The following is a 27,338-nucleotide window of genomic DNA, read 5'->3' on the forward strand; positions in this document are numbered from 1 at the left end:
GACCACTACTGTCGTTTATCACTGCAGACACTGGCAATGGTCAATGAGATGCAAATAATTTTGAGTTGATGCAGCATTATGCAAATGTAGGCAGCTTGAAAATGTACCAAACAAATCCTACTGAGGTAAAATTCGATTGATTCATTTATTTATAATTTGCATACATTTGCATACAAAGTTTGCGTAATCCGGCATCAACTCAAAATTATTTGCATCTTATTGGCTATCCCTACTGGCAAGTAGCTTTCATCTGTTCTCCCCCCTTACAGAACACACTGCTGTGTGGGAGTTGTGTGCGTTTCCAATGGTGATTTTGGAACAAACACCATACGATCTGTAAATATTACACTGGGCAATTAAAGGTGCCCATACATGTTTAGATTGCCACCCAATGTGGCAAAAAGATCGATCCCTCTCTAAACTGAAACTGATCTCAGTGGGATTAAATCCCCCCAATACACTGCATACGGATTTTCAACAGATTTCCCTCTCACTTCAGTTGTCTTTAAAGGATCTGCAGCTAAAGACCCATACCCATTATGCGATTTTTCCACTGAACATTGATATACAAGTCTTTACCAGCTCACAGGGTAACTACACAGCATTTATAAGGCCACTCTAAGCAATCAGAAACCTGTAGCACTACAAGCTGCATTGATGGCAATTATCAACAAAAACCTGATCAAAACAATGATCGGACCAGATGGGACATTTTGGTTGATTATGCCGGGATGTGTTTGCCGTGTTTTTTTTATTTTTATCGGGGGCGGGGGGGTTAGAGATATGAGACACAGTGGTAGACCGATAGCCCAGAGCATTGCACTGGATCAGAGTGGAGCAATGCGGTTTAATAGATTTTCAATAGGTTTTAGGGTAAAATCTGTGTGTTAGAGACACTGAGGCGAAATTTTTTTTGATTTCATGAATGGGTTGTGTAGTAGGGATAATTACTAGAACATTGGTAGCAAAAAAAAATAAATATTCTCATATTTTTATTTTCAGTTATACAGCTTTTTTTTAATAATAACATTGCATCATTCTCTATTATTTGCAGTTTACACATTAATCAGCATTCTAAATGTTTTTACAGAACAGGCAGTGATCTTTTGACCTGTCCTGATTAGGTTATCTCAACTGTATTGTGTTTTTATTTTGCAGTTCAGAAGTCAGAGCTCTCTGCACCTTTTAATATCGTGGAGCTCAATGGCAATTTGCATAGATGACAATTGGAGTTTCTTATCTGTTCCTGTACTGGAAATAGACTTATGTCTCTGCTCCTAATACTTTATTTCTTAACCACTTGAGGACCACAGTCTTTCTACCCCTTAAAGAGACACTGAAGCGGAAAAAAAAAATATGATATAGTGAATTGGTTGTGTACTATGAATAATTACTAGAAGATTAGCAGCAAAGAAAATATTCTCATACTTTTATTTTCAGGTATATAGTGTGTTTCCTAACATTGCATCATTCGATAATATGTGCAGATTACACAACTCTCAGCATTCAAAATGATTCTTTCAGAGCAGTCTGTGAACTAATGACCTCTCCTCTGACAGAGAAAAAGAAAACTGTTCACTTATAGTTGAGATAATAAAAGTCAGAAGACAGCCCTCTCCACGACTTTGAGAGTCGTAGAGATTAATGGCTTTTTTGCATAGAGATAACCACTGGAGTTTCTTAACTCTTCCTGTACTGGAAACAATTACACTGATGTATCTGATCTTAATGTTTTATTTCTTATCTGTGCTACACATACAAATCATAATATCATCATTTTTTTTTCGCTTCAGTGTCTCTTTAAGGACCGGCCACTTTTTTTCCATTCAGACCACTGCAGCTTTCACGGTTTATTGCTCGCTCATACAACCTACCACCTAAATGAATTTTGGCTCCTTTTCTTGTCACTAATAAAGCTTTCTTTTGGTGCTATTTGATTGCTCCTGCGATTTTTACTTTTTATTATATTCATCAAAAAAGACATGAATTTTGGCAAAAAAAATGATTTTTTTAATTTTCTGTGCTGACAATTTTGAAATAAAGTAAAATTTCTGTATACATGCAGCGCGAAAAATGTGGACAAACATGTTTTTGATAAAAAAAAAAACCATTCAGTGTATATTTATTGGTTTGGGTAAAAGTTATAGCGTTTACAAACTATGGTGCAAAAAGTGAATTTTGCCATTTTCAAGCATCTATGACTTTTCTGACCCCCTGTCATGTTTCATGAGGGGCTAGAATTCCAGGATAGTATAAATACCCCCCAAATGACCCCATTTTGGAAAGAAGACATCCCAAAGTATTCACTGAGAGGCATAGTGAGTTCATAGAAGATATTATTTTTTGTCACAAAAAAGCGGAAAATGACACTTTGTGACAAAAAAAAAGAAAAAAAAAAAGAATCCATTTCTTCTAACTTGCGACAAAAAAAAATGACATCTGCCACGGACTCACCATGCCCCTCTCTGAATACCTTGAAGTGTCTACTTTCCAAAATGGGGTCATTTGTGGGGTGTGTTTACTGTCCTCGCATTTTGGGGGGTGCTAATTTGTAAGCACCCCTGTAAAGCCTAAAGGTGCTCATTGGACTTTGGGCCCCTTAGCGCAGTTAGGCTGCAAAAAAGTGCCACACGTGGTATTGCCGTACTCAAGAGAAGTAGTAGAATGTGTTTTGGGGTGTATTTTTACACATACCCATGCTGGGTGGGAGAAATATCTCTGTAAATGACAATTTTTTCATTTTTTTTACACACAATTGTCCATTTACAGTGTTATTTCTCCCACCCAGCATGGGTATGTGTAAAAATACACCCCAAAACACATTGTACTACTTCTCCCGAGTACGGCGATACCACATGTGTGGCACTTTTTTGCACCCTAACTGCGCTAAAGGGCCCAAAGTCCAATGAGTACCTTTAGGATTTCACAAGTCATTTTGCGGAATTTGATTTCCAGACTACTCCTCACGGTTTAGGGCCCCTAAAATGCCAGTTCAGTATAGGAACCCCACAAATGACCCCATTTTAGAAAGAAGACACCCCAAGGTATTCCGTTAGGAGTATGGTGAGTTCATAGAAGATTTTATTTTTTGTCACAAGTTAGTGGAAAATGACACTTTGTGAAAAAAACAATAAAAATCAATTTTCCGCTAACTTTTGACAAAAAATAAAATCTTCTATGAACTCACCATACTCCTAACGGAATACCTTTGGGTGTCTTCTTTCTAGAATGGGGTCATTTGTGGGGTTACTATACTGCCCTGGCATTTTAGGGGCCCTAAACCGTGAGGAGTAGTCTTGAAACCAAATGTCGCAAAATGACCTGTGAAATCCTAAAGGTACTCATTGGACTTTGGGCCCCTTAGCGTACTTAGGGTGTAAAAAAGTGCCACACATGTGGTACCACCGTACTCAGGAGAAGTAGTATAATGTGTTTTGGGGTGTATTTTTACACATACCCATGCTAAGTGGGAGAAATATCTCTGTAAATGACAATTGTTTGATTTGTTTTACACACAATTGACCATTTACATAGAAATTTCTCCCACCCAGCATGGGTATGTGTAAAAATACACCCCAAAACACATTATACTACTTTTCCTGAGTACGGCGGTACCACATGTGTGACACTTTTTTGCAGCCTAGGTGCGCTAAGGGGCCCAACGTCCTATTCATGGGTCATTTTGAGGCATTTGTTTTCTAGACTACTCCTCGCGGTTTAGGGCCCCTAAAATGCCAGGGCAGTATAGGAACCCCACAAGTGACCCCATTTTAGAAAGAAGACACCCCAAGGTATTCCGTTAGGTGTATGGCGAGTTCATAGAAGATTTTATTTTTTGTCACAAGTTAGTGAAAAATGACACTTTGTGAAAAAAACCCAATAAAAATCAATTTCCGCTAACTTTTGACAAAAAATAAAATCTTCTATGAACTCGTCATACACCTAACAGAATACCTTGGGGTGTCTTTTTTTCTAAAATGGGGTCACTTGTGGGGTTCCTATACCGCCCTGGCATTTTACGGGCCCAAAACCGTGAGTAGTCTGGAAACCAAATGTCTCAAAATGACTGTTCAGGGGTATAAGCATCTGCAAATTTTGATGACAGGTGGTCTATGAGGGGGCGAATTTTGTGTAACCGGTCATAAGCAGGGTGGCCTTTTAGATGACAGGTTGTATTGGGCCTGATCTGATGGATAGGAGTGCTAGGGGGGTGAAAGGAGGTGATTGATGGGTGTCTCAGGGGGTGGTTAGAGGGGAAAATAGATGCAATCAATGCACTGGGGAGGTGATCGGAAGGGGGTCTGAGGGGGATCTGAGGGTTTGGCCGAGTGATCAGGAGCCCACACGGGGCAAATTAGGGCCTGATCTGATGGGTAGGTGTGCTAGGGGGTGACAGGAGGTGATTGATGGGTGTCTCAAGGTGTGATTAGAGGGGGGAATAGATGCAAGCAATGCACTGGCGAGGTGATCAGGGCTGGGGTCTGAGGGCATTCTGAGGGTGTGGGCGGGTGATTGAGTGCCCTAGGGGCAGATAGAGGTCTAATCTGATAGGTAGCAGTGACAGGGGGTGATTGATGGGTAATTAGTGGGTGTTTAGGGTAGAGAACAGATGTGAACACTGCACTTGGGAGGTGATCGGACGTCGGATCTGCGGGCGATCTATTGGTGTGGGTGGGTGATCAGATTGCCCGCAAGGGGCAGGTTAGGGGCTGATTGATGGGTGGCAGTGACAGTGGGTGATTGATGGGTGGCAGTGACAGGGGGTGATTGATGGGTGATTGATAGGTGATTGACAGGTGATCAGTGGGTTATTACAGGGAAGGACAGATGTAAATAATGCCCTGGCGAATTGATAAGGGGGGGGTCTGAGGGCAATCTGAGCGTGTAGGCGGGTGATTGGGTGCCCGCAAGGGGCAGATTAGGGTCTGATCTGATGGGTAACAGTGACAGGTGGTGATAGGGGGTGATTGATGGGTAATTAGTGGGTGTTTAGAGGAGAGAATAGATGGAAACACTGCGCTTGGGTGGTGATCTGATGTCGGATCTGCGGGCGATCTATTGGTGTGGGTGGGTGATCAGTTCCCCCGCAAGGGGAAGGTTAGGGGCTGATTGTTGGGTGGCAGTGACAGGGGGTGATTGATGGGTGATAGGTGATTGGCAGGTGATTGACAGGTGATCAGTGGGTTATTACAGGGAAGAACAGATGTAATTAATGCACTGGCGAATTGATAAGGGGGGGTCAGAGGGCAATCTGAGCGTGTTGGCGGGTGATTGGGTGCCCGCAAGGGGCAGATTAGGGTCTGATCTGATAGGTAAAAGTGACAGGTGGTGATAGGGGGTGATTGATGGGTGATTGATGGGTAATTAGTGGGTGTTTAGAGGAGAGAATAGATGTAAACAATGGATTTGGGAGGTGATCTGATGTCGGATCTGTGGGCGATCTATTGGTGTGGGTGGGTGATCAGATTGCCCGCAAGGGGCAGGTTAGGGGCTGATTGTTGGGTGGCAGTGACAGGGGGTGATTGATGGGTGATTGATGGGTGATTGACGGGTGATTGACAGGTTATCAGGGAAGATAGATGCATACAGTACACAGGGGGGGGGGGGGGGGGTCTGGGGAGAATCTGAGGGGTGGGGGGGTGATCAGGAGGGGGCAGGGGGGGGATAAAAAAAAAAATAGCGTTGACAGATAGTGACAGGGAGTGATTGATGGGTTATTAGGGGGGTGATTGGGTGCAAACAGGGGTCTGGGGGGTGGGCAGGGGGGGGTCTGAGGGGTGCTGTGGGCGATCAGTGGGCGGGGGGGGGAGATCAGTGTGTTTGGGTGCAGACTAGGGTGGCTGCAGCCTGCCCTGGTGGTCCCTCGGACACTGGGACCACCAGGGCAGGAGGCAGCCTGTATAATACACTTTGTATACATTACAAAGTGTATTATACACTTTGTATGCGGCAATCGCGGGGTTAACATCCCGCCGGCGCTTCCGTATGGCCGGCGGGATGTTACGGCGGGTGGGCGGAGCCAGTTGCCGGGGGAAGCGCGCGTCATCAATGACGCGATCGCTCCCCCGGCATGCCTAAAGGACGCGCCGCCTGAAGGCGTATTGCGGTCCTTTAGGCGTCCACTTTGCCGCCACCCATGGGCTGTGGGCGGTCGGCAAGTGGTTAAGGTCCGTACACACGCCGGACTGGAGGCAACGACGGGTCCGTCGTCACCTCCAGCTGGGTGGGCGTTCCAACGACAGTCCGGCGTGTGTACGCATTGTCGGTGGACTGATAGAGCAGTTTCTGTGCGATCCGCTGGGCGGATCGCTCAGAAACAGCCGTATCAGTCCGCCGACAATGCGTACACACGCCGGACTGTCGTTGGAACGCCCACCCAGCGGGAGGTGACGACGGACCCGTCGTTGCCTCCAGTCCGGCGTGTGTACGGACCTTTAGCTGTACTACACAACCAATTCATTATATCAATTTTTTTCTCGCTTCAGTGTCTCTAAGTATGGAGGGACCCGATCTCTCTCCAATGTTTGGATTGCCACATCAGGTGGCAATCCATTCATGTAGGGGCACCTTTGGGAAGGCAATTTAAGTGAATGCACTCCTTTTCAGGATTCCACAGCTTATAGAAAAAGCCTTTGCAATATTGTATATGTGCAACTTTTTACCTACCAAAAGATTTTACATTTTGTCCTTCAGATTATGCGGTTCTGGTCCAACTATTCCACACAGTCAGCATAAGCAGCTCACTTCCCTGTACTTCTAACCTCTGCCTTTCAATACTCTACAGCTGAGCAACAGAAAATGGCCAATACAGGTTCCCCAAACCGCTAACAGGACAATGTGGAGTAACAGCACACGGAGGCAGGTTTATCAAAATAAGTGCAGAGCAGTATCAAAGCAAATCCAGTACAGAAGTGGAGCAGTTCCTGAAATTACCATTTCAGTGTGGTGTGTACTGTGTATAGTATGAATAGACCAATTAGAGAAACTTCCATCTAATATGGAAGAGGAAGATGACTAAATCCTTGAAAACCAGTATTACGAAACTTTTTCCAGTAATCCATTAACAAGGCATTTTTTTTGCCACAAATCTTGCTTTTCTACCTGGGTAGTGCTCTTGGCTTAGACAGCATAATGGGGATGATTCAAGCAGCTTTTTCACCTGTTTACAGCTTATCTAGGTTACATTTTTACAACAATGACGAAACATTTGTAAAGCACTTTTCTCCCTGAGGACCCAAAGCGCATAAGCTTGTCTCAGATCAGTACATAGTGATGAGTACAGGGGGAAAACCAGGGCTGTGGAGTCGGAATTGGAGTCGAGGAGTCGGAATTGGAGTCGAGGAGTCGGAATTGGAGTCGAGGAGTCGGAATTGGAGTCGAGGAGTCGGAATTGGAGTCGAGGAGTCGGAATTGGAGTCGAGGAGTCGGAATTGGAGTCGAGGAGTCGGAGTCTGAGCAATTTTGGGTACCCGGAGTCGGTGGTTTCATAAACCGCGGATTCGGAGTCTGAGTTGGAGTCGGAAGATTTTTGTACCGACTCCACAGCACTGGGGAAAACGTTAGGCGATCATAAATGCCAGACTAAAAAGGCGACTTTTTATCTTGTATTTAAACGTGTACAGGGTTGGAACTGTCTTAAGTTTGGCAAGGAATTTCAAAGGGTAGGGACAGCATGACAAAGTTCTGGCTCCAAAGATTTTTAGATGGACTTTGGCGGTCCAACAATGTTGGATCCTTTTGATCATGGTTGCAGGAGGTGTGGCATAGTTGCAATAAGTCCTTCAGGTATCCGGGGCCTAGGCCATGTAGGGATTTGAATGTTAGCATGCCAATTATGAAAAAGAATCTCCATTTTATGGGAAGTCAGTGTAGTGAGCAAAGAATTGGTGTTATGTGGCAATGGCGGGGTTGGCTTGTTAACAGTCTTGTAGCAGCATTCTATACTAGATGCAGACGGTGTAGGTCTTTATTTGCAATAGTCTAGCCGTGATGTGATGAAGGCGTGGACTAGTGTTGGAAGATCCTCTGAAGGAATAAGGTGCTTCATGTTCGCAATATTCCTTAGGTGAAGCTAAAATTTGATTCCTGAAGTTTAATCCCACGTTTCCCCTTCATTTTGAAGCTCTCAAAGAGCAAAAAATGAATATATAATTAAGGTAAGAAAAGTAATATTGAAATGAAGTTAATCAGGAACAACTTACTTTGAGTGATTATTCTACTTGTAAATGTGCTGAAAGGTTATTTTTATTAATTAGGTGAAAAATAAGTCATTTATGAGAAGTTTTGTGAATTACTCTAATGTATTAGGAATGGAGGGCTGGGAGACTAGTAATGTTTGCTCATTTTGCGGCCACCTTCCTGATGCAATTTACATGTAGTAGTGGATCCTCTTCTGTTCTATTAACCCATTTGTCTGATTTACCAGTTACCATTTTGTTTCAATTCCACAGTACCTGCTTTCATGATTTTCAGTTGTAAGGAACTGGATCTCATTTTCTTTTCTGACTTTATTATTATTTGGGATATGTGGTCTGTGATGACATTATGGCCTGCCTTTTGCTAAAAAATGTACTGTATATACTCGCGTATAAGCCTAATTTTTCAGCACAAAAAATGTGCAGAAAAGTTACCCCCTTGGCTTATATGAGAGTCAGTGGAGCAGAACAGATTATGGAGCAGGTTTTGTTACTGGAGCAGGTTTTGTTACTGGTACATGTATGTATATTTGTGATCTGCATGTACATGAACGGTGGGGTCCTGTATACATCACAGCACTTTCTAGAGATGCAGTTCAACTGCTGTATATGGTAATTATGTAATGGCTTGCTTACCTGCCATCCACCTGGCTGGGTCTTTATTTTATGACATTATTGCTAATAGTGATCAGGATTTGTTTTCTTCTTTCATGATTTATGCTGTTTTTTTAGTTCCTTTATATGGAAACCCTAGTGGATTATTGGATTATTTGTCATTAACACATTAAAGCGGACCTGAACTCAAAACATCATATTTGCTCTAAAAGATACGCAACAGCATAACAAATAAAAAAAAATCTGTTACAGCTGATACAAATCCTGCAATAAATCTGTAGTGTGTGTACTTCCTGCTTTCATGGAAGCAGAAATGGGGTTGACAGCCTGTGTTTACAAATTAGCTGATCATTCCGTGCCCACTACCCTGATTTCCCCATCTCCTACAATACAATAGGAATTATGAGAGCAGCTGATTATGGAAATACATGCCACCTCATTACACTATTTCATTTTTCATTTTTACAACTGAGTTAGCTTTAAAGGGACACTTAAAGCGGAGCCAAACCAAACTTTAATTCAAAATATTTAGTTGCGCCACTCTGACACATACAAAGATAAATAAACACTCCTTCAAGCCTATGAGCATTTCAGTGCATGCTTTTCACCCTTCTCTTTTCATAACTAGGGTTATACAGGTGGCAGCCATTACTTTTGAGCTTAGTAGGTTTTAGATCATGAGTGTGTTTGTCATCAGCTACCCTCCCTCACAGAGGTGTCGTCTATGTGACATCTCACACAAGCTGAGATCACCTCCCCTGTGACATTATCAGTAGCAGCCTGTGTTTTGTTTTATCTCCACCAGTCTGCTGGATTCTGTCCCACCAATATGAAAGGAAGGGAGGGGTTCCTTCAATAAATGTAAAATATTTTATATTTGTCATCATGCAGCTGAAAAAAAAGGCTGCTATTTATTATAATTTAGAAAATAGATTTTATTTCAGAAATTTTTAATTTGAGTCCACTTTAACCACTTCAGCCCTTCTGGACGAATATGTTCGTCCAGATAGGCTGTGCTGCTGCAGCTGTGCTGTGCACACGATCACACACGCTCCTGCCGCCTGCCGTTAGCCCCTCGATCAGTGTATGGGAGTATAGTTATCATTCCCCGATCTAAGTCCCCAGCAGAAAAAGCGACGGTATCGTATCAGAGACCGCCGTCTTTCTGCAAAAAGAATATAAAAATTCCTGTCCTCTTTCTAGTTTCTGGAGGCGAGATCGTTCGCATCCAGAACTTTTTTTGACTGTGGCCATCTTGTGGGCAAATAGTAATAGCCACAGCGATTAACCATTCAATTGTACAGTATTGGGTCAGGGATGCGCAGCCTTCTACCTATATTTTGTTTCCACAGTTCTGTAACTACCAGGCTAGCAGCACCCATTGTGCTATCCTGTTTTGCATGGTAAGTATTTAGTTTTGCATATGTTTTGCATCTGTCTGATTGCTGAGTGTGCATTTGAGCTATTTAAGCGGTGCATATGAGGTGATGAGTCTTTCAGTTGTAGCCCATGTTGGTGAGCGCTTGCTCTGTTTTCTGCTGTCTGTATTGAATGCAAGTTACACATTTTAGCATAGCTGCTGCCAGGGTAAAGACATTTGCTTTTAACTTAGGTCAGTTTAGTGTTAGGACATCTGCTCTGGAGATTTACCTCAACGTTGGTGCAGATGTCCAGTATATTATATTTTTGCATGCAAAACTATGATGGAAGCTAAAATTTCTCCATAGACCAGTATTGCATTGTTTGGATGCGGGCGTACATTTTAGTCCAGGGGGGGCGGTGTGCGCCACAGCGATTAACCATTCAATTGTACAGTATTGGGTCAGGGATGCGCAGCCTTCTACCTATATTTTGTTTCCACAAATAGTAAACTATACCCACATACATTTTTTATTAAACAATTACATTATATTACATTTAAAATAAGCTGTTTCCCTCCCACACCAAAAATTACCCAAATACATTTTTTAATTAAAAAAAACAACAACAAATAGTTACCTAAGGGTCTGACATTTTTAAATATGCAGGTCAAGAGAGTATATTATATTTTTTTAAATTATGGACTTGTAAATCGTGATGGATGCAAATTGAAAAAATGCACCTTTATTTCTAAATAAAATAATCGTCACCATAAATTGTGATAGGGACATCATTTTAAACAGTGTAATAACCGGGACAAATGGGCAAATAAAATACATGAGTTTTAATTACGGTAACATATATTAATTTCTAACTAGAACGGCCAAAGACTGAGAAATACTGATTTTTTTCAATTTCTTTCTTAATCTTCCTGTTAAAATGGATTTAGAAAAAATAATTCATAGCAAAATGTACCACCCAAAGAAAGCCTAATTAGTGGCGGAAAAAACGATATATAGATCAATTCATTGTGATAAGTAGTGATAGTTATTGGCGAATGAATGGGAGGTGAACGTTGCTCGGATGCATAAGGTTTTGGGGCTTGTCAGGGAGGGAAAAAAAAAAATCAGTTTTACCTGCCCGGGGCTTGTACCAGCCCCCTTGCAGCTATCCCGTACCTTTGCAGTCACTCACTGAGCCTCCAGCTAGTTTCATTTTCGCTGACAGGGAGTCAGTGAGCTTTCTGCGTCTGTACAGGCATGGCCACACGTATTCTTCATGTTCCCATCCTCAATAGCGTCCTGCACAGGAGCAGGACGCTAATGTGGACCGGAATGCAAAGTAAAATACGTGTGGCCAGGCCAGTCAGCAAAAACAAAACTAGGTGGTAGTGGGGGACCGGAGGCTCTGCGAGTGACTACGAGGGCACGGGACGGCTGGAGGGGGCTGGTAGAAGCCCCAGGAAAGTAAAACTGATTTTTTTTATTCCTGGCTTAAGTGTCCTTTTAAGGAGGAAAAATCCATTTATTTTGCAGATGTAATTGGAGGTGCTTAATGCTTTAGCAACTAAAGATGGAAAAATGATTTATATATGGATGCAGGTTCCCACTGGTGAATTTATGCCAAATCGCATGTGAATTCTGGGCCAAACCATCATTTAAATCCACAGCTAATTCTCCTCACAAAAGCCTCATAACCAAAACTAACTTAACATCAGACTGGTGTGCCCTCTAGCGGTTGAACTTCGAAATGTAAAATATCATGCATGTGAAAAACAGCAAAAAGTAGGTTAGATATGTAAATATTTCTTTAACGGAAAGTTTAGACTTCGAATATTAATGTTCTGTCTGAATGCTGCTAAATAGGAATAAAACACTCCCTGATGTGGTAAAACCAAAACATCACTGATGCTCCTTCAAGAAGGAGATGAAATGCAGTAATACAATCACAGTCTATGGCGCTGCATTTTCCCCTGTGTAGCCCATTAGGACATGCCTCATTACAGAAACTATCTTTCACTACAGGGCTTTGCCTGCAGATACTGGTGCCTGTCACCTCTGTTCAACTTGTGAGCCATCACTGGCCCGGCCTGTCAGATGTGATCAATTCTCTCTTCATCTCTGGGAATAAACACTAACTGTAAAATGCATCTACTTGTCTGCTTAAGCAGGGAATAATGCAACCTACACGATGTATTCATCAATCCCAAAGTCATTTACAACTAGTTCTCAAGCTAAGGGTCTATCAGTATAGCTGATACCGGCGAAGTTAAACCGCAAAATGTGCCATTGTCACTATTAAATAAGCACTAATAAAGTTATTCAAAGGGTTTTTCACTTTTATCAATAAAACAGACTCCCTTTATTTTTAAAGAAAAGGTCAGTAATGGTGATCTATGCGTTTTGGTAGGGGGGTGATGAAAATGAAGTGCCTAAAAAAGCATCTATTCACAAAAAAAGCTATCACCACAAGTGCTGAGGCATTAAGAGTTATCAAAGTATTGTTGCTGTGAGTCGTTTGCATCACTACCAGTTTTCAGGTGTCATGTCAGCAGGGACCTCTATTACTAACAATACATATTTGAATACGTTTTTCCCATTGCTAACGAACTGTTTGGAAGCAAATGTTTTTATTTATTTCACTGTACCAAACACTAAGTAGCTTCAATGACCGGCACCATACAAAAGTGTTATAGCTCAATCAATTTATTCTGCCATCCAATCGCAACGACAGACTGCTGTTTCGACCATATCCTGGCCTTTGTCAAGTTGCAGATGTTATCTGCAACTTGACAAAGGCCAGGATATGGTCGAAACAGCAGTCTGTCGTTGCGATTGGATGGCAGAATAAATTGATTGAGCTATAACACTTTTTGTGTGGTGCCGGTCATTGAAGCTACTTATCACTGTGACCCCTTGGTACAGGGGTGGGACCGTGGCACACTTCAACTGTAGAAGCCAGCATCGGTGCTCCCGGGTCTGTGTTTTTCTATTACTGTACCAAACACTGTCTATCATAGCATGAATATAGAAGACGTCCAGAATTCATCTTTACACCTTACAACGAGTTTTTTTTTTTTTTAAGGCTTTATATCCCAGAGAAAGCCCCATCCTATACAAGTGAAACTCGAAAAATTAGAACATCAGGCAAGAGCCCATTTATTTCAGGGATTCAACTTAAAGGATACCACAACTGACATGTGACATAATGAGATAGACATGGGTATGTACAGTGCCTAGCACACAAATAACTATGCTGTCTTCCTTTTTTTCTTTCTCTGCCTGAAAGAGGTAAATATCAGGTATGTAAGTGGCTGACTCAGTCCTGACTCAGACAGGAAGTGACTACAGTGTGACCCTCACTGATAAGAATTTCCCCATTTTTTATCTCTTTCTTGCTCTCAGAAGCCATTTTCTTCTAGGAAAGTGTTTTATAGTTGGAATTTCTTATCAGTGAAGGTCACACTGTAGTCACTTCCTGTCTGAGTCAGGACTGAGTCAGCCACTTACATACCTGATATTTACCTCTTTCAGGCAGAGAAAGAAAAAAAGGAACACAGCATAGTTATTTGTGTGCTAGGCACTGTACATACACATGTCTATCTCATTATGCCACATGTCAGTTGTGGTATCCTTTAAAGGGTAAAACTAATATATCAAATAGACTCATTACATGCAAAGCAAGATATTTCAAGCCTTTGTTATAATTTTGATGATTATGACTTACAGCTTACTAAAACCCCAAAATCAAAATCTCAGACCATTAGAATACTTTGAAAATGTTCAATATTCTAGGCTCAAAGTGTCAGACTAACTAGCTAATTAATCCAAAACACCTGCAAAGGTTTCCTTTTTCATATATTAGTTTCACCTTTTAAGTTTAAATTACTGAAATAAATTAACTTCTGCATGATATTGTATTTTTTTTTGAGTTTCACCTGTAGTGTTAAAGAGTAACTGTCAGGCTGCAAAAGCCAATTTAAACCTCTATTCTCCTGTGTTAAACAGTTTAGAAGGAAGCCAAAAAGGCAATACTGAAGTTAAAAACCTAAGGGCCCTTTTCCACCAGCGCTGGCTGAATCGGAAAGACGCAAACCGCTAGCGATTTTACAATCTCTACGGTTTGCTTTTTAACATAGGAATCGCGGTAGGTCATTTCCACTACCGCGATTCGTTTTTGACGGGAATGCGAACGTGCGGCGGAGCGATATTTGCCGCGATTTTGCTATGCAGTGCATAGCATAGCAAAATCGCGGCCGCAAACGTCGGGGGATCGCCGGGTAATTGCGATTCAGCAATCGCTAGCGTTCAGCGTGAACGCTAGCGACTGCTAGTGGAAAAGGGCCCTTATTTTTGATGTGTGCTGAACTGCAAGGATGTTAGACCCAAGCTCTCAAAAGGACGACAGGCCGCATACCATACTGCAAAGCATTCTAGGGCTGCTTGGGTCCTCCCCTCGGCTGCTCCTGAGAAGTCACAGGGTCATGTTACAACAGCTGTAACTGAAAAATCTCCGGGCAGAGTACACTGCAGGAGCCCGCTATTGTTCTTAGCCACATGGCTAATTAATATTCACTGCACAGCAGTGTTTTCTATTACCGATCTTCTGTGTGAGTGGAATCATCAGGAAGCAGGCAGGACATGATGACAGAATTGGCTTCATAGGAGACAGACAAACATGGAACCTGCCATGAGCTGTCAGGAGCATCATTCTCTGCAAATACTATATAACAATTCTGTGAAATCCAAACGTGGACAGTGAAATGCATATGTAATGTAAGTACAGCCAACCTTTAGCTACTGATATATGTGTTTTTTTCTCTGAGACCTTATACCTAACAGCACCTCTTTAATTTATGTACTAAAATATACTGTATGTGGCGGTATGCATGTTTGATTAGTGTGGCTCTGTAGAATGGATAAGCTATAGCCTCACTAATACACCAGCGGCTCTGGATGAGTGCCTGGCTTAAATAGGAACCTGCAGCAAGAGCTATATGTAGGGCTGCCATATTTACTGTTAAAAAGTATTAAGAGGCAGAGGATCAGCAGGACAGCCAGGCAACCAATACTGTTAAAAGTTAAATGTCAGCCCTCATATCCCTCTCTCACTTCACATATTCAGCATCATGGGAGATCTTTCTTGCTCACTTAAAGCACACTGAAGAAGAATATGGAGGCTGCCATATTTATTTCCTTACCTCAAAACATGATTTTTAGCTGACTACAACTCAATTAACACAAAAAGACAACATCTGAGCACCGTTACGTTATGAGTAAACAAGTAAAAGGTTAAGTTGAGTATGAAGAACAACAGTTCAAGGCAGAGTTCTGTATAGAGCAGTTATGAAAGGGGGCGGAGAGATGATGTGCAGCAAACGATGGAGAGGCACGGAGTCAGAGGGGGAAGGAGGGAGACCATTGGTGCTTGAGTGCTCAACGATGCATTGAGAGAGTCTAAGCAACTCCCCAACACCTGCCTTAGCCGAGAACTATCTAGAATATGTACAAGTTTCAAAGAATCATTTCTTTGAGTCTTCTGCTACCATTGTAAAACAGAGCTAACATGAGTAATTCAAGTATACAGCATAGTTGATCAGAGCCTCATTTTAAACACATTCAGAAAGTTAACTCTCAATACTCCTCCAATACTGGACTGTATGTGCAGGAAAGCTTATAATGACTAATTTATTATTTACAAATTGTGACTATAAATGTGAAAAAATAAAAGTATTCACAAAGTAAAAAAAATAATTTAAAGTAAATATAAAAAAGGTTAATCCTCCTCCCTTCCAGAGCAAAACCTGGCAGTATTAAAATGAAATTTGAAAAGAAAAAAAAAAAAAAGAAAAAAACATTTGCAATAAGCCTTGGTTGCCAGAAACCGCAGCTGTGTTCTAAATCAAACAGATTCCCTAAAGAGCCATTTATTGCCTCAGTGAAATGAGCTGTAATGCTGACTTTGTGCAAACATTATAAGTAGAAAGGAGGAAAGTATTATGAGAATAACTGGCCACAGTGAAGAGAGGAATCTAACCTGTACAAGGGCTTCTTTCATGGCCGTCCAATTAGACACTCGCCAAGAACACTCCAGGACGAGGTAGGGATTGATGTGACCTTTTGATTGGCCGTAATCCGTCAAGGCTTCCCACTGGTTCAGCTCTTTGGAACACCTAGGAAAATAGCATGTATGTTACAATCGGAATGAATTTACCATTGTGAACACAACTAACAAGTCGCCCACCACAGATGAATGAACAAGATTATGCCCTGCGGTATATCTCTGATAACTGATTGGAGTGTAATAATTGTGTTAATATTGCATCATACAGTATATTTGATTGTCTGCAATATTCTGTTCCCTCCTGTCTTTTTCCAGTACTGACATATTGGGGGAACAGAACAGACTGGATAAGGGTAGTTAGCTACACAATGAACTAACTCCAGCTGGTTTTGGAGATCATCAAATCAATTTAAATTTACCGTAGTCATATAAATTGTTAAATAGCCTGGTAACGAGTGTGCCACTTGCCAGCATAGTAAATTGCAAAACCATACGTGGGAAAGCTTGGTTATTTTGTGTATACCAGTGTAACTAATCATACACCACAATCTAGTATAAATTATACATTGCATTTATCCAATTAAAAACAAAACACACAAAACATTAACACTTTCAAATTCATAAAACTGCATCCCAGATTGCAATCTTCCAATCAAAGGACAAATCTGCTATTCAAATAAATCACATACGGCTAAAGCACAAAATCACTCCAATACTAAACAGTACAAATTGTACATAGATAGGCATCTAGCCATCACATCTATAGGAGAAGTGGTATTCAACTTCTGGACACTAACGTTATCTGGGATATCTTAGGGTCAAAACATGCATATGCTATACGTTACACCAGCAACCTGGATCTTGGAGTATACAAAAGCAAACAGGTATCCTGGTAATGCCTATTGAATCAATTCCCACTTGTGTCAATGACATACATATGCTGATATTTTCAACAGCAGGCTGGATCATTTACTGCCAACTATTGTTTCTTGCCAATTAGGAAATTCATACATTCAGGATTCCGACATCTTATGGAATATAAAGATGCAGACTAAGAACAGGGCCCCTACTCAAGCCAGCATGACATGGTCCATGTCCTATGTGCATAGGAATTGCACATTAACTATTCTTCACTGACTTATTAAGCCACTGTAGTGTTTTAGTGATTTATTTTTTAGATACACATTGTATTTATAAGGCTTGAAGAAGGGTTGTTTAACCCGAAACAAGCCAACGTTGTCGCCTAAGAAAAATATCCAGCATTGTCGCCTAATATACAGTCATACATTATTGCAAGCTCTTGATTGGCCTAGTTTGCCTTATTGTTATTGGATGGATAGAATTGTCACCACCTAGTGAATTTGTGTACTTTTGATTATTAAAAGATAAAGAAAAATATTTTTAATTTACGGAACTTTTCCTCTATTTCGTTTGATTTTGTCGTAATATCTTGATACAACACAGCCATGCGCCCAAGCATTCTCATTCATTCCCTGCAGAGATAAACCACTGCATCAACTATTGTCCAAGATTGTCCAACATGCTGGATCTCTTTCCTGTAGACTTTCGTCATTCGCCCACCTTTTGCAGTTAGAGTATTTTAAAGTGACTGGTGTTTTTGTTGTTGATCTGTATAAAACCTGAAGTGACGTACTTCCTCCAATACCCATGAACGTGAACCTGAGGTGAGAGTGATATGGAGGCTACCATATTTATTTCCTTTTAAACAATACCAGTTGCCTGGCAACCCTGCTGATATCTTTGGCTGCAGTAGTAGCTGAATCACACCAGAAACAAGCATGCAGCTAATCTTGTCAGATCTGACAATGTCAGAAACACCTGATCTGCTGCATGCTTGCTCAGGGTCTATGGCTAAAAGGGTTAGGAGGCAGAAGATCAGCGGGAGAGCCAGGCAACTGGCATAGCCTAAAAGGAAATAAATATGGTAGCCTGCATATCCCCCTCGCCTCGCCATTCACTTTAAAGGTACATAGTACTGGGATTTAGCTTTGAGTAATATTGGATAAGTGCATTTGGCAAATCTGAAGTACTATGGGAGTCTTCCAAGGTTTTGCACACATTTGCTCTTTATCCATTTCTCAAGGTAGATCTGAAAGATGCGGGTGGGGAAGATTTGCTGATCTGATCCTTTAGGAGCTGTGGATTTGATTTATATAATTCAGTGTCAGAGAACATAGCATTCCGTAACACTTTCCAATTGCAGGATCTAATTAAAACAATTACGTGTCATATACTACTGAGCTTCAGCCTAGTTAAAGTAAAAGCTACACAGTCTGATAACTGGAAGGATTTGGATATGTAGCATCGTGTATTGTTTGTTCAAAATACCATTTTCCCTAAAATCTAGAACTTTTACATTTACAATTCTGACAAAAGGCCAACAAGAAAAACGTGCAAACATAGAATTAAAGAAAAAGAGGGTCTAAGCAGTTGCTTCATTCTACCAGTAGTGGGGGCTGTTTTTTTCCAACTTCACGCTCAATATCAAGAACGATTAAAAATGAGTAAATATAAAAATATATAATATTTTATATTTAACACTTGCAGTCAGTAGGTGGCAGGTTCCAAGCAACAATATTAGCACTGGTAGTCTTACAGAACAGCAGCTGGCATGCACCATGTTGACTGATTCACACAGGATGGACAGGAGGCGCTGCATCCATATCAAAGGGCTACCTAGGTCTGAAAAAAAGCAGTTTAACTTACCTGGGGTTTCTTGTAGCCCCATGCAGTCATCCTGTGCATGTGCATCCGTGACTCTCCCGCCAACAGGGGTGACTCCACTCAAAGCTGGCCAGTCATGGCCGGTTACAGGCTACTGCGCTGCCCCAAGCTGTGCACACCCTAATTAAGCTCACGATGCCGGGAGAGCTCTGCCCATGCACAGTAGTAATTTTCCTGTACTGCGCATGCACCGATCACTACTGTGCACAGGGACGTGATGAGGAGGCACGTGGCCAGCCTTGAGGGGGTCGCTGCTGCTGGCTGGAGAGTCGTGAAAAGACAGTGTGGGCACAGGATGACTGCAGGGGGCTGCAAGAAGCCCCAGGTAAGTTAAACTGCTTTTTTGTCTTAAGATTTCCTTTAAAGTGCAACTGTCGAACATAAAATCAAAAACGTAATTCTTTATTTTTACCTGGTAAACAAGTAATAAGGATGCTAACCAGGAAATCAAAACGTTAAAATCACTATTACTTTTCTTGTTGATAAATTATCATTCCCCAGTTTACCTGACTTATTTGGTACACAAAAAGGAAGTTGCAGGGCATGCTGGGTTGTCCTTTTTTGCTTCTCTATTTCTCCTCAGACTTAACTAATGCAGCCTGATTGGCTGAAGCCTCTTTGCCTCCTGTTCTCCCCTCCCACACCACTGTTCCTCTCTGATTAGCTAATATTTCTCATGCTAAGACAATGCACTTTCTATAGTGAAGGGCGGGCAAATCAGGCAGAGGAGAGTAAGGGAGGAAATTACAACAGGATTGGCTTCAAAATAGCCACAGTTAAAATGGGAAATGCTAAGAAGGATTTTCTCGTTTTTCACTGTAGAAAAATCATTAAAATCAAAACGTGGACATTGAAATATGTATGTTATGCAAGTAGATCAAGTATTTATCTACTTAAATATTTGTTGTATTTTTTTTGAGATATTATGGCTGACAGCTCCTCTTTAAGCAGCCTGAAAGCATTACAACCTATGCATACATCATGGTTACAACTTGTAATAAAAGTTTATTTGTAAAAGCAGAGGAATATAGAGCACCATTTTAGTTCCCTAAAAATGATGATACTTCAGTGGTTGTTGTGGCATTCTGTCAGGGTTCTATACGTGATATAAAGTAAATGTTTTAAAACTTCAGTAACATCAATGCGATTCTAAAACTGGATGCAAACTTTCTCTTTATTGACCTCAAATAACATTTCAACTGATTGCTTCTCAACAGAGAAATGATTGAGGCAAGTGGCAAATTACAACTGTTCGGTAGAAACAATGGGCCTTATGCATAAAAATGTTGGTAAATTAACTGTACGTTGCCTGTGCAGCCGGGTAAGGGGGGGGGGGGGGGGGTAACGCACATCAACTGGAATTACTGTGGTAATGAGCACGCTCCTATGGTACCGCACATTACGTGCGCTGTTCCCTTGGTGTTAGTACCAGTAAAATTGCCTGTGTGCAAAAAAATTCCCCTGCTTCATGCGTCAAGCCCATTGTTTCTTATTGGCTACATTCGTCTTCCCTAGTTGTTGCTCAACGTACCAAACTAAAGCCAAAAGATCAGCCTGACAGCTAGCCTGTCAGTAAATACTAAAGGCATGAAAAATATAATCCTTTAATTTAGTTAAAACAAATTTAAAGTAAACAAAAGCTTCTAGCATCTTCCCTCTTAGCAGAAGGTGTGAGAACACTTGCCAGAGCTGAAGAAGTAAACCAAAAAAATAAATTACAGCATTCCCATTTAGTGCCACTGTGGACCTCTGAACAATAAATTGGTAAAGACAATACATGGGGGGAGGGAGAAGATCCTGCTCTATTAATGTTACAATCTTAAAGGACTTTTCCAGTCCAAAAATAGTGTAAACCTAAAAACGTAACCCAACAGGAGCTATTAATATTTTACCAGTTTCTAGGGAGCTGGCGGACTGAAAAGTACAAAAGCACATCAGGTACACCACCACAGACATCTGCTTCAGATAGTTACTGTACAAATCAAAGTAACTACATGTATTTTTCTACAGCAAAAATGTTTAATATACCTAAATGTTATTCCTATCATTTAAATTGATATATTTCTTACGTTAAAATGAAGGCAAACTAATGATGATTGAGATGAGAGGACCAGTGTGGTCTGAATTCTAAAACTTGCATCTTTTGCTTTTGAATTCTTTCTGGTATCAGCGACTAGGGGTGTGGCTGAGGAGTGATTAGGGGTGTGTATTAAAGTGTCCCTTTTTCTCATGGCAGGTATGCTACAGATTGCAAACAACCAAACCTGCAGTGTCAAATGCATCAATGACAATTTCTGTGTGTTTGGACCTGATGGTTGGTCAGAAACTCACACCGTGCATATGTACATTGGGTAGCAAGCTCACTAACCCACCATCTACTCTATACGCGTGCCATGTACTGTATATTTACAGTATTAAAGGACCGCTATTGCAAAAAAAAAGTAGGCAGTTAAAATCTGACAGACCCGACAGGTTTTGAGCCAGTCAATCTCTATATGGGGGATTCTCAGGGTTTTTTTGTTTTTCTTAACAGCATTTCCTGAACAGCAGTTGCAAAGTCTAACTGACAAAATAGTGTGCGAGTGAATAGGGAGGCTAACTGGTATCTTAGTATTTTGGCAGTTAAACTGCTGTTCAGGAAATGCTGTTGAAAACAAAGAAAACCCTAAAGTGTTCAAACAGGATGTGTTGCCAAATAGTGTACACCACACGACGACACTCCCAAACCAATGCTTGCTGGACATTTCTGTTCATGTTAGCAGCTTCCAAACACACCAACAATGCTGTTATCCACTCAACTTCTGACTAGCAGCATTCTAGCACAAAATGTTCAGCCCTATTCAGACATAGGCAGGCTGCAGTCAGGGCAAGAATTTAATAAGGATGTTCCACACAATATTGTGACCAGATGCAGGTTGGGGGCACTGTACACCACTTGGCAAGCCAGCAGGCATTACTAGGTCCTAAATTCATTTTGGTTATTTTTTTTAAAAAAGGGAGGTAATTGCATATTATACCATCTACCAAAAACGACACAAACTCTGGACAGGTGTCAAAAAGAAGTTTAATCGTGGAAAAGAATGGAGCTTTACAGCCCAAGGCAGGCCTACAGGTTCCCACCATTTTGCACTGCCTACAATACACAGTTACCACTGGAGGGCACCACTGTAGGAATTTAGATATTTGGGTGAATAAGAAGCCAATCCCAAATTTTAACTGCACTCCAGTAGAAGCCAGGATTGAGCACTTTACAAGGCAAAAAAAAAAAAAAAAAAAAAAAAAAAGCACTTTAAACGAGAAAAAAAACCCACAACCCACACTGGCGGGGATATTCACATGCCAATGAGGGCATCTGCTGATTTCACTAAAGCACAGACACTGAAGGCAAAATACCAGCTCTGTATGGAGAACATTTTAAAGGACAACTGAAGTGAGAGGGATATGGAAGCTGCCATACTGATTTCTTTTTAACCTCCCTGGCGGTTTATTAAATTTTTTTTTTTTTTTTCATGTAGCGAGACAACGTCTCGTTACATGATAGCCGCTGCTCAGCGGCATCCCCCCAGTCCCTTCTGCCTTCGGCAATCGGAGATCAAGAGATCCCGTTCAAAGAACGGGATCTCTTGGAGGGCTTCCCCCGTCAGGCCAGGCAGCGCACGGGGCAAAGTGCTAGCTGCGTGTAACAAAAAAAAAAAATTATGCAAATCAGCCCAGCGGGGCCTGAGCGGTGCCTCCCAGTGGCATAGCCCGACCTCAGCTCGGGCTTACCGCCAGGGAGGTTAATACCAGTTGCCTGGCTATCCTACTGATCCTCTGCCTCTAAAAATTTCAGCCATAGACTCTGAATAGTATGCAGCAGATCAGGCGTTTGACATTCCTGTCAAATCTGGCAAGACTGGCTGCAGTAGATTCCTTATATATGTAGAAAGGACCATAAAAAGCAAGCAAACTGCAAGGTCATATAGTACAAAAATCTCAAAAATCTTTATTTAGTATCAATACAAGGTAATTCCATAAAAAATCTCTGTAGGAGGCTCCTTGTTTCAATAGAAAACATCCAAAATAGGGAAATATTAATCACAAATGGCAGTAGAGGCTTATTACACTCAATTTAGCCTAAATTGAGTGTATTAAGTCTATACTGCCATTTGTGATTAATATTTCCCTGTTTTTTGGATGTTTTACAGAGATTTTTTTATGGAATTACCTTATATTTATACTAAATAAAGATTTTTGTCCTATATATGACCTTGCAGTTGGCTTGCTTTTTATGGTCCTTTCTACATATATAGGGAATCTACTGCGGGTGAAGTGGATCACCTCTAAAAGGACTTTATACTTTTTTTTACAGGAAAAAGAGAAAAACCTTTAGTCTCAAACATATTGGTACCACTGCATTAGTGTCACACCAGAAACAAATAGATCAGCAGGGCAGCAGGACTGCCAGGCAACTGGTATTGTTTAGAAAAAAATAAATATGGCATTCTCCATATTCTGCCCACTAGAAGAGTCCCTTAAAGCAGACCTAAACCCAGTGCTTACCGTCTGCTCTAACAGATAAGCAACAGCATAACCTTTACAGAAAAATATTTCTTTGTTACAGCTTTTAGAGCTTCTCAGAGATACTGCTGTGTAGTCATTAGTTATACACTGGTTTCAAGGAAGCACATACAGCACATTAACCTCCTATGTTTACATCTAACCTGTCTGACCAGCACAAACCTCGGCACAGATCAGACAGAGCTGAAAGCTCAAATTACAGTGGCTCATTGCAAGCAAATAAGGGATAATTAGACAGGCTGTTATCTCAAAATACAAACAAGGTGGATTTCTCAGAGTTTTCCTTCTCTCCTGTGGAAGAGTTTAGGTCCCCTTTAAGTTTTCCTGAATGAAACTATGCTATTCAGAAAAAATTACCGCCCCACTGAGGTTCTTTATTTCACTGGGAAAGAAAGACGCAGCTCCCCAAAGCCTACACATATTGCTGGTAATAAATTTATCAGAAAAGACTGAGGGGATAAGAGAATAGGCAGAATTTACACTCACCGGATCCAGTGGTCCTCCCACAGCTGATATTCAGGGAAAACAGCTGGAGATGCATTGCTCCTTTCATGTTCTTTTTTGGCCTTTTCCATTGCTTTCTCGTAAGTTTCTTGAGCCTGAAAGAACAGAAGTTTTGAAAGAATCAATAGGCTTTCATCTGCAGGATCTGTGTGTATGCATTCGGTGCCTGGAGACAGATCAATATATGCACACATCCGCCAACACGTGGAGCACAGACTGCATGAGACCACCACGGCGCGCAGAATGTCTCCAAGGTATCTGTGGCCGCTTGGTGCTTATAAAGAGCTTTTGTCCTCAGATAAAAAGCATGTGGCAGTATGTCCTACTTTACTGCAGTCTGTAAGGTCTCCTATTCCAGTGTACCTGAAATTAAACATACACTGAATACAGAGATGGACACTCCAGGTGGTGAGTTGTGCTCAAAGGCATGAAAGAACCTGTTCAGATTGTTCTGTATCTGTTCTGGCTCAATAAATGAGATATACATTGTTCTGAATGCGCAACTCTCCAGGATGTTGTGTTTCATGAGAATACACCAAAGCCAAATGCGCAGTTAGATTTTCCCTATTATACTATTTTCTGAATATTAAAGCAAAGTCAAACAAAGAAAGCTGCAAAGCAAACTTCATAAATTATTGTTTTGGGTGACAAAAGTCTACAGTGTATTAACATTCCTTGATTTGTACGCATGTAGTTAGAATGTGCTATACAGCATACACACCACCATACAAATAACTCACAGATATACTAGATTGTGCTAACCTCCCCAGGGAGTGTAAAGTGAACCTGAAGTGAGAGGTATGTGGAGGCTGCCATAGTTATTTCCTTTTGAACCATTCCAGCTGCCTGGCTGTCCTGCGTTTCTAAAACTTTCAATACAATAACAATAATACAATACAATAACATTTGTAAAGCGCTTTTCTCCTATAGGACTCAGAGAGCATAGACCCTGAACGAGCATGCAGATAACGTTTGACAAAAAACTGACTGGATTAGCTAGAAGCTTATTTAAAAAGGTATGTTATTCAGACACTACAGATGCCAGAATAATCAATTGTAAGTGAGAGAAAAAGCAAATGCATGGCATTCTATGTTGCTGGCAAACACACTTCGGCCTGGAACCCACTTGTAGCGCTTTTCTAAAGGATTTTTTAAGCACGTGTGATTTGAAAACCTCTTGCTAATGTAATGGTATGGGTGTGATCCCACTTGAGGGATGTTGATTTTTTTTTAAATCCCCTATAACATTGCATTAGCAAGAGCTTTTCAAATAATAGCGCTTAGAAAATCTCTGCTAGTGGGTCCCAGGCCTTAGGGCTAGGAATCACAAGACTTGCTTTGAATGCGCTTGCCGATGTCTGCCGATCATCAAAGAGCCATGTTATTTGATCCCTATGGGGGTGGTCCCACAAGAAAACCGCTTGTAGCATTTTAGGAGTGATCCCTGAGCTATCGCATCAGTGGCTAAAGATTGAGATTCAGAAAATATGTCTCACCTCGGGTTCCCTTTAACTATCTAATCTTAGGCCACTGTTCTACACCCAACATGGCAAGAAAGTTAAACCACTTTCTTTGAGATATAGCGCAAACACCCCCTAAATGCTCATCTTGCAGTCCTTTGTGTAACCCATGCAGTACAGCTCATTTTATACCACACCACACTACAGTAATGATGTTCCTGAAAGCTCAGGATAGCACAGACAGTACCTGCTCAAAGAAACCATGCTGCTCATAAGCAATGGCTGTGGCTGTTTCTGGGAACTTGCAACGCTTCTGCCACAACCCAGCCCACATATCTTCCTCCTGCAGAAGGGAATACAACTCTGCCAAAGAGTCCAGGATTTCCTACAAGAAATAGGAGAAGACTGTTCAGAGCATATCTGGTAAAGGATGAGTTATTTTCATGAGGTATGAATTTACATTTTACCAAAGACAAAATACTCTAGGCTTGTTTCACACATGGTGAGGTGCACTGCATCGTGTTACTCTCGTGGTACTAAAATAAAACATGGTGCTTGGCTGGGAGATGACCAATGTTTCTGTCAGATTTAGATCAGAGAGGGACCTGTTGGTCGAAATCTGGCTAACGTTTGCCAGTGCATGGCCACCCACATTAAGGTTTCTCCATTCATAGCTGTGCCTGAATGGTCAAAGCAAAACAGTAGGCTATAAGTCGCACCCTACCTAATGCTAAATCTTGCAATCAAGAAAAGTTCTGATAAAAAATAAAAATAAAAAAAAAACCACAAAAAACAAAAACTAATAGTTTGTTGAACGGCAAAAATAGTTATTTAATATATCAGCGCAAGAACACCTGGAGCTGTTTTTGACTGTAGCCCGGCGTTGAAGCTTTAACTACTGAGGTTTAAACCTCGACTGACCTGCATATTTCAGATATTTCATCAGCAAGATTACCCTGCAGCTACCTTGCAGCATATTCTCCCCTTACAAACACATAAAAATGGGTTTCTCATACAGAATAATGTTGCTATGGAGAACCCTGTGCTTTCAAATATATTGGAATATTGGTTTATGAAACGGGGAACACTCACATCTCTCCATACCAAACACCGATGTAAGGTAGAAATATATATACACATTCCTAGAAAGTACTGAGGAAGGAGAAGACATACTTGCTGAGGTGGGGTGATGCTCTCCTGTTCATAAAACTCAGCTGTTTGTTTTGGCTTGATCTGAAGACTGAGGCCCTTTTCGAAAGCTTGGTGCTCCAGCATGAGCGTGGACCGGAACCACAGGTTGTGAGTCTTTCCCAGGTACTTCAGGACACAAGGCCTGATGGGAATAGGTGGGACGCACTGAGACATGGCCTCCACAAAGCAGTTCAAGGCACTTGGCTGACAATCTCTCTGCACCTGGTGGCTCCCACTGCAAAGAAATGGGCTGATCTCTCCAGCAAGTGCCTGAAAACAAGACAAAAGAACATTGAATGGACAATTTGTCAGTTTCCCCTTAGCCCAAAATCCCCACAGGTTGATGAATCATAGGCAACTATAAAACCAGAAATTCATAAATAACTTGAGATTTCAAAACTACAAAAAGCCATTAGGTAGAACTCAAAGTTCAAGCTTCTCGTGTTTTGGATAGGGGTTCTGAAATGTGCAAGAACTCTTACAGGTTTTTTTCTGCAGTCCATGTCTCTATTAAAGAACCTGCAAGGCTCCCAATGGAAGCACAAACAGCGGTAAAAAAACAAAAAAACTTTTCACTTATTCGTCTTTAAAAGAGTGCTTATTAAAGTGAATCTGAAGTAAAAAACAAAAACAGATACTCACCTAA

The 27,338-nt window shown here is 41.3% G+C and overlaps 1 protein-coding gene across 6 annotated transcripts in view; it reads right to left on the minus strand.

Annotated features, from left to right (window-relative positions):
• The window catches only part of TRRAP (transformation/transcription domain associated protein), a 265,491-nt gene that overhangs the window by 84,677 nt on the left and 153,476 nt on the right, over positions 1–27,338 (minus strand). For all 6 annotated transcript variants that reach the window (XM_068244615.1, XM_068244613.1, XM_068244614.1 and 3 more), the window contains 4 exons: positions 26,675–26,962; positions 25,749–25,886; positions 24,024–24,136; positions 16,206–16,341 (listed from right to left, as the gene is read on the minus strand). In XM_068244615.1, coding sequence (XP_068100716.1) covers positions 16,206–16,341; positions 24,024–24,136; positions 25,749–25,886; positions 26,675–26,962 — 675 coding nt within the window. The remainder of the gene's footprint in view (positions 1–16,205; positions 16,342–24,023; positions 24,137–25,748; positions 25,887–26,674; positions 26,963–27,338) is intronic.

The sequence above is a fragment of the Hyperolius riggenbachi genome, chromosome 7, assembly GCF_040937935.1.
Source record: "Hyperolius riggenbachi isolate aHypRig1 chromosome 7, aHypRig1.pri, whole genome shotgun sequence".
Lineage (NCBI taxonomy): Eukaryota > Metazoa > Chordata > Amphibia > Anura > Hyperoliidae > Hyperolius > Hyperolius riggenbachi.